Source organism: Sorex araneus, chromosome 2, assembly GCF_027595985.1.
Source record: "Sorex araneus isolate mSorAra2 chromosome 2, mSorAra2.pri, whole genome shotgun sequence".
In the NCBI taxonomy this organism is placed as follows: domain Eukaryota; kingdom Metazoa; phylum Chordata; class Mammalia; order Eulipotyphla; family Soricidae; genus Sorex; species Sorex araneus.
This window is the reverse complement of record NC_073303.1, coordinates 28270164-28281846: the sequence shown is the minus strand read 5'-3', so window position 1 is coordinate 28281846 and position 11683 is coordinate 28270164. Positions and strand designations below refer to the sequence as shown.

At 42.5% G+C, this 11683-nt stretch overlaps 1 protein-coding gene across 1 annotated transcript in view; it reads right to left on the bottom strand.

Annotated features, from left to right (window-relative positions):
• Positions 1 to 11211, bottom strand: part of LOC101538664 (HLA class II histocompatibility antigen, DQ beta 2 chain-like) — a 57140-nt gene extending 45929 nt beyond the window's left edge. Inside the window, exons 1-2 of the mRNA XM_055126790.1 lie at positions 11109 to 11211; positions 9471 to 9543 (exon numbers count right to left, since the gene is read on the bottom strand). Coding sequence (XP_054982765.1) covers positions 9471 to 9543; positions 11109 to 11205 — 170 coding nt within the window. The 5' untranslated portion in view covers positions 11206 to 11211. The remainder of the gene's footprint in view (positions 1 to 9470; positions 9544 to 11108) is intronic.
• Positions 11212 to 11683: the final 472 nt, after the last annotated feature.

Below are 11683 nucleotides of genomic sequence, written 5' to 3'. Positions count from 1 at the left end.
CAGGGCTCGATCTGGGATTCCTTCAACAGTACGGGAAATTGTCAATAAAACCTCAAATTAAATTAAAGAGCTTTTCATCCCCTACCATGATAATAATCAATAAACCCAAGAGCATTGGCAAAAACTGTCTTATACTGACCTTATGAGAGCAACAGAAGGAAGTGTAGCCGCTGATATTTCAGTTTTACAGGATTTGTTTTTGACTCCTAATAAAATTTATAAAATCCCAACTAATGTTTATGACCCCCTTCCAAAAAGCAGGATTGATCCTTGGGAGAAGTAGTATGACTTTGCGAGGTGTGAACATAAAAGTGGGACTCATTGACAGTGATTTTGTGAATGAAATCTCAATTATAACCACTGTTCAAGCGGATATTTGAATATATATAAATGGAAACGTATTGCTCAACTGCTTTTGCTTCTGTGCATACTAGGAAAAAATACAGGCATGAAAAGAACAGGTGATTTTGGAAGCACTAATGCAGAAATATTTTGGGCAAAAAATATTACTGATGATAAGCCTACCTTGGTTATGACTTTCGAGGATGGAACAAAACTGGAGGGTATATTAGATTCAGGTGCTGATGTTAATGTTGTCGCTTCTCATCATTGGCCTATGGTTTGGCAAAAGCATTGTGTGGACGTTACTTTTTCTGGTATGGGTGTGGTCACTGATGTTCAAAGAGTGTGCAACCTCTTCATTGTAGTGATCCTGATGGAGACACAGCAGTCATCCAGCCATATATTGCTCCAATAACTATCACCATATGGGGATGAGATTTGTTGCAAAAACTTGGTGTGAAATACATTAAAGAAAAAGAGAGGGTGTCTCAGCAATCACCTTTTTAATTTGGGCCACTGCTCGAAGACCAGCTCTCCCAATAGTCTGGAAAAAGGTTCAGCCTGTTTGGGTTGAATAGTGGCCCTTAACAAAAGAAAAACTTAAGGCTTTAAATGAATTAGTTACAGAACAGTTTGAATTGGGATATACTGTTTTCAGCTCTAGTGCCTGGAATTCACCAGTATTTGTTATCAAGAGAAAGACTGGTAAATGGCGAATGTTAAGTGATCTAAGTTAGTGACTGCCTAGAACCAATGTGCCCTTTGCAAATGGGCCTACCTAATTTGGCCATTATTCCAAAACAATGGAATATCATTATAATTGATCTAAAGGATTGTTTCTATACCATGCCTTTGAGAGAAGAGGATAGAGAAAAAATTGCCTTTACTGTGCCTTCCTTAAATAGTGAAACTCCTGCTAAAAGATATCACTGGACTGTTTTGCCTCAAGGAATGATGAATAGTCCCACGATGTGTCAATATTTTGTTAATCAACCTTTGAATATAATTAGGGCACAGTACCCTGAAGTCAAAATTATTCACTATATGGATGATATTCTAATCACTGCTCCACCTCAAATAAATTTGCAGAAAGTTTGTGAAGCTGTAACTTGGAAACTAGAGTCATAGGGTTTAAAAATTGCACAGGACAAAATTCAATGTCAGGTTCCTTGGGAATTTTTGGAACAAATAATATGAGAGAGTAAAATTACACCTCAAAAGGTCCAAATTCGAAGAGATGAATTAAAAACTTTAAATGACTTTCAAAAACTATTAGGAAATATAAATTGACTTCCTTGGGTATTCCAACCTATGCCCTACAAAATATGTCAAACATTGGAAGGTGATCCCTCTTTATTTTTTTTTAATTTATTTATTTTTAATTAGTGAATCACCGTGAGGGTACAGTTACAGATTTATACACTTTTGTGCTCATGCTTCCCTCATACAAAGTACGGGAACCCATCCCTTCACCAGTGCCCATTCTCCACCACCAGTAAACCCAGCATCCCTCCCACCCTCCCCAATCCCATCTCCCCCACCCTACCCTGCCACTGTGACAGGGCATTCGCTTCTGTTCTCTCTCTCTAATTAGCTGTTGTGGTTTGCAATAAAGGTGTTGAGAGGCCTCTGTGCTCAGTCTCTAGCCCTCATTCAGCCCGCAACACCCTTCCCCCACATGGCCTTCGACTACATTATAGTTGGTGATCGCTTCTCTGAGTTGACCTTTCCCCAGAATGTGAGGCCAGCCTCCAAATCATGAAGTCAACCTCCTGGTACTTATTTCTACAATTCTTGGGTGTTAGTCTCCTACTCTGTTATTCTATACATCACAGATGAGTGCAATCTTTCTATGTCTCTCTCTCACTTTCTGACTCATTTCACTCAGCATGAAACTTTCCATGCCGATCCACTTATATGCAAAATTCATGACCTCCTTTTTTCTAACAGCTGCATAGTATTCCATTGTATAGATGTACCAAAGTTTCCTCAACCAGTCATCCGTTCTAGGGCATTCGGGTTTTTTCCAGATTCTGGCTATTGTAAACAGTGCTGCGATGAACATATAAGTGCAGATGTCGTTTCAACTATACTTTTTTGCCTCTCTGGAATATATTCCCAGCAGTGGTATTGCTGGGTCAAATGGGAGCTCAACCTCTAGTTTTTTGAGAATTGTCCATATTGTTTTCCAAAAGGGCTGAACCAGTCGGCATTCCCACCAGCAGTGTAGAAGGGTCCCTTTCTCCCCACATCCTCTCCAACAGCGGTTGCTTTTGTTCTTTTGGATGTGTGCTAGTCTCTGTGGTTTGAGGTGGTATCTCGTGGTTGTTTTGATCTGCAACTCTCTGATGATTAGTGATGTAGAGCACTTTTTCATGTGCCTTTTGGCCATTCGTATTTCTTCCTTGGTAAAGTTTCTGTTCATTTCTTAGCCCCATTTTTTGATGGGGTTGGATGTTTTCTTCTTGTAGAGTTCAACCAGTGCTTTATAAATCATTGATATCAACCCCTTATCTGATGGGTATTGTGTAAATATCCTTTCCCATTCTGTGGATAGTCTTTGTATTCTGGTCACTGTATCTTTTGCGGTGCAGAAGCTTTTTAGTTTAATGTAGTCCCATTTGTTGATCTCTGTTTTTACTAGATTGCTTAGTTCCGTGTCACATTTGAAGATACCTTTATCTTCAATATCGTGGAGGGTTTTGCCAACCTTATCTTCAATTTACCTTATGGTTTGTGGTCTAATGTTGAGGTCTTTAATCCATTTTGATCTGACTTTTGTGCATGGTGTCAGGTAAAGGTCTAAGCCCATTTTTTTGCATGTGGTTGTCCAGTTGTGCCAGCACCATTTGTTAAAGAGGCTTTCCTTGCTCTACTTCACATCTCTTGCTCCCTTATCAAAGATTAGATGATCATACATTTGGGGTTGTGTGTAGGGATATTCCACCCTGTTCCATTGGTCTATGGCTCTGCCTTTGTTCCAGTACCATGCTGTTTTAATTGTTACTGCTTTGTAGTAAAGTTTGAGGTTGGGGAGGGTGATGCCTCCCATCGTCTTTTTCCCAAGAATTTTTTTAGCTATCCTTGGACATTTGTTGTTCCATATGAATTTTTAGATTGCTTGATACATTTCTTTGAAGAATGTCATGGGTATCCTTATAGGGATCGTGTTGAATCTGTATAATGCTTTGGGGAGTATTGCCATTTTGACAATGTTGATTCTCCCTATCCATGAGCAGGGGATATGTTTCCATTTCCTCATGTCCTCTTTTATTAAATGGAGTAGCATTTTATAGTTTTCTTTGTAGAGGTCTTTTACTTCCTTGGTTAAGCTGATTCCGAGGTACTTGATTTTCTGGGGCACGATTGTGAATGGGATTGCTTTTTTCATGTCCCTTTCCTCTGCCTCATTGTTTGCATATATGAAGGCCATGGATTTTTGGGTATTGATTTTGTAGCCTGCAACTTTACTGTATAAGTCTATTGTTTCTAAGAATTTCTTAGTAGAGGCTTTAAGCTTCTCTAGATATAGTATCATATCGTCTGCAAATAGTGAGAGTTTGATTTCTTCCTTTCCTATCTGGATGCCCTTAATCTCTTTTTCTTGTCTAATAGCTATCGCAAGGACTTCCAGTACTATATTGAAGAGGAGTGGTGAGAGTGGGCATCCTTGTCTTGTGCCTGATCTCAGAGGAAAGGCCCTTAGTTTTTCCCCGTTGAGGATAATGTTTGCCGTAGGCTTGTGATAGATGGCTTCGACTATCTTGAGGAAAGTTCCTCCAAACCCCATTTTGGAGAGGATTTTCATCATGAAAGGATGTTGGATCTTGTCAAATGCTTTCTCTGCATCTATTGATATGATCATATGGTTTTTATCTTTACTTTTGTTGATATGCTGGATTATGTTGATTGATTTCCGAATGTCAAAACATCCCTGCATCCCCGGGATGAATCCCACTTGGTCGTGATGTATGATCTTTTTGATGAGTTGTTGGATCCTATTTGCTAGTATTTTGTTGAGGATCTTCGCATCGGTGTTCATCAGGGATATTGGTCTGTAATTTTCTTTCTTAGTGGTGTCTTTGTTTGCTTTTGGTATTAGGGAGATGTGTGCTTCATAGAAAGTGTTTGGGAGAGTTCCTGTTTTTTCAATTTCCTGGAAAAGTTTGAGGAAAACAGGCAACAGGTCTTCTTTAAATGTTTGGAAGAATTCGCTAGTGAAACCATCTGAGCCTGGGCTTTTGTTTTTGGGGAGGTTTTTGATCACAGTTTCAATTTCCTTAACATTGATGGGTCTATTCAGGTATCCCAAGTCTTCTTTGTTCAGTCTTGGGAGATTGTAGGAATCGAGGAATCCATCCATTTCTTTTAGATTCTCCTGTTTTGTGGCATATAGACTTTCGAAGTAGTCTCTAATGATCTTTTGAATCTCACTGGTTTCTGTTATGATGCCCCCCTTTTCATTTCTGATTCTATTTATTAGGGGTCTTTCTCTTTCTTTCTTTGTGAGTCTTGCTAGCGGTTTATCAATCTTATTTATTTTCTCGAAGAACCAGCTCTTTGTTTCATTGATCTTTCAGATTGTCTTTTTGGTTTCCATGTCATTAATTTCTGCTCTAATTTTTATTATTTCTTTCCTTCGATCTGGTTTGGGTTCCTTTTTCTGGTCCTTTTCTAAGGTCTTGAGTCATGTAGTCAAGCTGTCTATGTGGGCCCTTTCCTCCTTCCTAAGGAATGCTTGGAGAGCTATAAATTTTCCCCTTAACACGGCTTTAGCTGCGTCCCATAGGTTTTGGCAACTCGTGTCTTCATTCTCATTTGTTTCTAAGTATTTTTTGATTTCTTCCTTGATTTCCTTCCTGACCCACTCATTGTTTAACATTGAATTGTTTAATTTCCAAGTGTTTGATTTGATTCTCCGTGTCAGTGAGTGGTTAGCTTCTATCTTCAGCGCATCGTGGTCTGAAATGATGGTTGATACAATTTCTATTTTTCCGATTCTATTGAGGTATGTTCTGGGGCCCAGTACATGGTCTATTTTAGAAAATGTTTCGTGTGCACTGGAAAAGAATGTGTATTCTTTCTTTTGGGTGTGTAAGGCCCTGTATAGGTCTATTAGGCCTCTCTCTTCAATTTCTTCTTTCAGAGTCAGTGTTTCCTTGTTGAGTTTTGTTCTTGTCGATCTATCTAGAGGCGATAAGGCCATATTGGAGCCTCCGACTACTATTGTGCTGTTAGTGATGTCCTCTTTGAAGTCTGCTAGGAGTTGTTTTAAATATTTAGCTGGTCGCTCATTAGGTGCATATATGTTTAAGAGTGTGATTTCTTCCTGTTGTACATATCCCTTGATAAACAGAAAATGACCTTCGCTGTCCCTTTTAATCTTTTTCAACCTGAAATCTATGTTGTCGGATATTAGGATGGCCACTCCAGCTTTTTTAAGGGGGTTGTTTGCTTGCAGGATTGTTTTCCATCCTTTGACTTTGAGTCTATGTTTACTCTGTTTGTTCAGGTGTGTTTCTTGCAGGCAGCAGAATGTTGGGTTTAGTTTCCGGATCCATTTCCCACTCTAATGGGTGCATTTAGGCCGTTGACATTGAGGGAGATTATTGTGATAGGATTTTGTGTCATATTTATATGGTATTTGTTGTTTTTATGTGGCTCCACCTTGTCTTACAGTAGCCCCTTTAGAACTTCTTTCAAGATTGGTTTTGAGTCTATGAAGTTCCTGAGCTGTTGTTTATCTGAGAAGTAGTGTATGGTTCCTTCGAGTTTGAGTGAGAGTTTAGCCGGATAAAGTATTCTTGGTGAGGCGTTCATTTCGTTGAGTCTTTTTACTATGTCCCACCATTGTCTTCAGGCTCGGAGGGTTTCCTCTGACAGGTCTGCTGTAAATCTGAGGGGTGCTCCTTTGTATGTGATTTCTTTCTTTGACTTTGCTGCTTGCAGAATTGTGTCTCTATCCATAGCATCCGTCATTCTGACTATGATATGCCTTGGAGTCTTTTTATTGGGGTCTCTTTTTGCTGGCACTCTTCGGACTCCGTGTATCTGGATGCCTGCCTTCTCCAGCTCTGGGAATTTCTTAGCAATGATGTCTTTGACTGTGTTTTTTTCATCGGGGTTACTTCCCTGCGGTTCTGGTACTCCAATGATTCTTATGCTGTTTCTCTTGAAATCATCCCCCAGGGCTCTGATTCGCTCTATAGCCATTTTGAGGTCTTTGGCCATGATTTGTTGTTGTCTATAAGCTTTCTGCAGCTCATCTTCCAGGTCGCTGATTCTGTCTTCAGCTGTAGTCATTCTACTGTTGAGGGCATCTAGTGAGATTTTTAATTCGTCTACCGATTCCTTTATTTGTGTGTCTTCCGTTCGTAGGTTTGAGATTTCTGTTCTCATTTCTTCCTGTATTTTCTTGGTAGATCGTTCCAGTGCTTCATTCATCTCCTCCCTTAATTTATTGGATGTCTGTTCCATGGTTGCTTGGAGTAGGTCGACTCTCCTCCAGATCTCCTCTCTGAATTATTTATCTGAGTGGTCGTAGATGTGAGTAGCCCCCGTTGATGTTTCTGGAATTCTTTCTTCTCCCTCTTTTGGTGGAGGGGATTTTCGCTGCTTCTTCATATTGTTACGGAAGTATAGAATTGGAACTTTGTAGTTATCTATTCCTGTTCTCTCTTGCTGTGGAAAGGAGGGGCTCTGATTGTGCTAAACTTCCTTGCTTCACTGACAGCTTTTATATTGTGAAACTAAGCTAATGGATATTTTGCATGAGCGGTTGAGATGGCTAAAGTGATTTTCAAAGAAATAGACAATAATTATTGTGCTGAGATAAGAAAGAATAACTGGCCCGCAGGACACGGGGTGGGTCAGCTGCAGGGTCTCGGGGACTCCAGGCGGGAAGCGGGGCACGGGAGGGCGTGGCCGAGGGTCTGTGACGGTACCTGCATGGGCGGGCCGCAGTTACGGGGCCAAGTCAGGAGACGGGGCGCGCAGGACACGGGGTGGGGCAGCTGCAGGGTCTCGGGGACTCCAGGCGGCGGAAAGCAGGGCCACGGGAGGGTGTGGCCAGGGTGTTTCTCCTTCATTCTTGATGGGAATGTCAACTGGTTCTGTCTTTTGGAAAACAACATGGGCATTCCTTAGAAAGCTAGAAATTGAACTTCCAGATTGCTCAAAAACACTAGTAGGAATATACCCTAGGAGGCCAAAAGCACATCTACATGACTATATTCATTGCAGCACTGTTCACAGTAGCCAGAATCTGGGAACAACCAAGTGTCCCAGTTCCAAGAACAGATGACTGTTAAAAGAAACTATGGTACATTGAAACAATGTAATACCATGCAGATGTTTGGAAAAATGAAGTTATGAAACTCGCTTATAAATGGGTGCAAACAGAGAGTATCATGTTGAGTGAAATGAGTCACAACAGGGACAGACATTGAATGATTGAATATATTTGTGGGATATGAAAAAAGAAAAACAGGCTATGAGACTAATACCCAGGGGCAGCAGAAACAAGGACCAGGAGGATTGGTTGGAAGCCTGCCTCAAGTGCTGAGGGAAAAGGGAGCTGGGATAGAAAAGGGACCACTATGACAAAGATAGTTGGAAATAATCAATCTGGATTAGAACTGCGTGCTGAAAATAGGTAAAGGAACAAAGATGATAACCTCTCAGTATCTGTATTCCAAACCATAATGCCCAAAGGTGGGGAGAGGGAGAGAGAGAGAGAGAGAGAGAGAGAGAGAGAGAGAGAGAGAGAGAGAGAGAAGTGCCTGTCATTAGAAATTAGATGGGGTGGGGGTGAGGCAGGAGAGAAACAGGGGATATTGGTGGTGGGAAATGTACACTGATGGAGGGATGGGTGTTGGAAGAGTTTATGACTAAAACTGGCTCATCATGAACAGCTTTGTATCTCATGGTAATTCAATCTAAAAAACCAGACTTGCTTATCTGTTTTCAGACATCATTATAAATATTTTCAGTAAAACTCTATTTTGACATTTTTGCAGAGGCTTATTTGGTTACTGAGAACATGACGTGAGCCTGGAAGTATAAGTACGATTTACACTTCTAGAGCAGCTGGCGATCTCAGCACCCCAACAGAATGGCATAATTTTAAATTAAGCCTTTCACTCTAATTTCGGTTCTGCTTCCTTGTCCGACTAGAATTGTAGTCAGGTATATGGATTTCTAAAATATTTTTAACAGATTCGGTGTAAAAAGATAAGCAACCATTTGTGAGAAAAATATTAACTTACGCAATGTTATAGAAATAAATATTTAAGTACTGTGTAACATTAGGATGTAGTCAAAAGAAAGCAAACGAGGGAAAACTCTGCTAAAAGTTAGGTGAATTTGCATTGAAAACAAGTATTAATCTATTCATTTTAAGATTCCTGAAAGAGTATTATTTTTTTACCCATTAACATTGAAATATAGGAAAGAAAATACTCTGAGAGGAGGGACAGGGGAGGGAACCTTGAGACACTGGTGGGTACCAGTGGGCACAGAGGACTCTGGTGGTGCGCTTGCTGTAACAGCACCTCAAAGATAAAATCCTGTTTTTTAAGAACAGACCATGCAGCGGTTTTCGGTAAGAACTGGCTTTGGATTATTTTATTTCCACCTTTCCTGGCAGAAAGAACTAATGATTTTAGGTTCTTAGGCTTTCAAGACTGGGTGAGGAATTGGCCTCATCATTAAAACTGTTTCTGGCCCAAGAGCAGCGTCAGACGGGGCAGCTCCGGGACGGCCTGCGGGAAGTTTCCCGGGTGCAGGAGCGAGTCCCCTAAGACCCCCCGGGCCCCGCCTCTCCCTGCGGACACGCTCCTGCCGGTCCCCTCAGGCTCCGCGCGGGTCACGGTGCGCCCCCCGCCCGACTCCCTAGCCGAGACTCGAGCCTGCTCCCGTGCCCTGCGGTCACCTCGCTGGCTCAAGGTCGAGGCGAGGAATATCTCATAGTTGTGTCTGCACACCGTGTCCACCTCGGCCCAGCTCTGACCCACGATGTCCTCCCGTGAGTTCCAGTACTCGGCGTCCTGCTCCCCGTCCTTGGTCACCCCACAAACTTCCCCACGTCGCTGTCGAAGGGCACGTACTCCTCCCGGTTGGTGATGTACCTGGCCACTAGCCGCACCCTCTGCGTCCTGTTGGTGTAATGGCACAGGCCCTTAAACTGGATCACGACAGTCCCTGCGGGAATCACCGCGCGTCAGGCCCGGTAGGGACCCACAGGCCGGGCGGGCCACTCCGGGCCGCGGGTAGGCGGATGGGATCCGAACCCTGAACCCAGCGGGAGCACGACAGCCCGCCCGGACCGGAACCTCTTCCGACACCCTCAGACCCCTGGCCCCGACACCTCATTCCCAGAATCCAGGACTGCCCGAAGGTGTCCTGGGTTGACTTCGGATGGGGGTTGGGGGAAAGCTTGTCTGGGACAGTCCTGGGACCCCCGATCAGTAAGGAGGGAGAAGCACTGACGGTCTGGGCCCCTGAAGTTAGAGAAAGGGACCTCGCACGGAAATTCGTTTCCCCCTAGGATCCCAGGAACCTGAGACACAAGAATCCACCTGAGCGCGACAGTTCAAGGGAATGACCAGAAATGTCAAATTAATCCTGTCCCTTTCCTGACAAGGATGTTTCTTTTTTTTTTGACAAGGATGTTTCTTTGGTTCCTGGCAAAGCGCCTCTCTTTACATCTCTCTCTCCTCAGCCAGAGGTCTAGAGATTTCTGTCAGAGTAAAAAGAGTTTAACTCCCAGAGTCTTGTGAAGGATTATTTTCTTTTTGAGAACACAAGAGAGGCTGGAGCAGTAGCACAGGGGGATGGGCGTTTGCCTTGCACGTGACCGACCGGGGTTCCATTCCCAGCATCCCATATGGTCCCCTGAGCACTGTCAGGAGTAATTCCTAAGTGCAGAGCCAGGAGTAGCCCCTGTGCATTGCCCGGTGTACCCAAAAAGACTTAAAGAAAACAAAATAGACACAAGGTTTCTGATAGATCAATTGGATTCTGATTAAACTATGCTAATTTCCAGTTTGTATAGGTTAATTCGAATAAACTCACCATAAGCATAATTGTATAAAAAAAGTCCGATCTACACTTAGAGAGTTAGAAAAACTGGAAGCTGATTTATACAAAGGTACTATATGGCTTCTCAGCATGTATTATTTTCTTTCTTCGCATTCTCTTTCTCCAAGTTTAGTCCATTGTCAGTTCAAGACTCTGGATCCCACTCAATTCTCTCTTTGATCACAAAACCCCCAAAGCCTTCAAAGTCCCATCGGAGTCAAGTACACTCAGATAGCTTGAGTTTGCCTCCATGAGCCCTGCCCTCCAGTCAGAAATGCAAAGCCCCTTTCCTCAGCACCTGAGACTACTTAAACCTTGTATTTCCCCAACCTAAAATCCCACAGCGTTTAGTCCAAGCAAGGTATTGGGGGACCCTGAAATCACACGTCCTACTGTGTGTTCTCCAGAGAAAATCATTAATTAAAAAAAAAAACTCATCCTGTATTTGCTGGCAGTGAACATTCCCAAGTGGTTGTGTCTCTTCTGATGAACAGCCCCAGATTCAAATCTGTGAAATGAGGACTGTCCTCACCTTGCCATTTTAATAAGAATGTAAAAAGTTCTATTTTCCAAAGAGGAAATTTGTGAAGGAAGATTGTATCCTAAGATCAAAGATTCACCATTTCAAACCCAAAGGCCCCTCATCACCTTTCCCCCAAGGCCGTGACTCTGGGCTCTGCACTTACTTGGAGCGTCTCCGCCCTCAATCATCTGAGTGTTCCACACCACTAGAATCACCATCACAGCTGCTATTCCGAGGCCTCTAGGGATACACAGAGCCATCTACCGACACACAATCTGGGAACAAAAGAAAAACATCTTAGTCAACACAGCTCACACCTAATGAAAATGTACCAATTTCAAAGAATCAAAAAACCTATGAAGGTTTTCAAGCATCATAGGATTGGAGGATACTTAGCTAAGGAACCAATCATCACTGGAGTCAAAGCACCTCATTTGTCTCTAGGCAGACATGCTTTACAGCATGCTTTTCTTATCATAGACTCTGGTCATAGACTTTCCTCTCACTGCATAACTCAGCTATCCCTCACACCATTTTATCACAGGATCTTTAACCAGTAACATGATTGTAGTGGCACTATTCGGTGGACACAAATGATATGACTTTACCCATTGGCTTCATTGGAAGGAAATAAAGAAGTAATGGCAATGTTTATAAAGTGTTTTGCTTGGACACTTGACCTGCATCTTCCTTAGGAAAGAATCTATGGAGACAAAAGGCAAGTAGGGTTTCAGGACT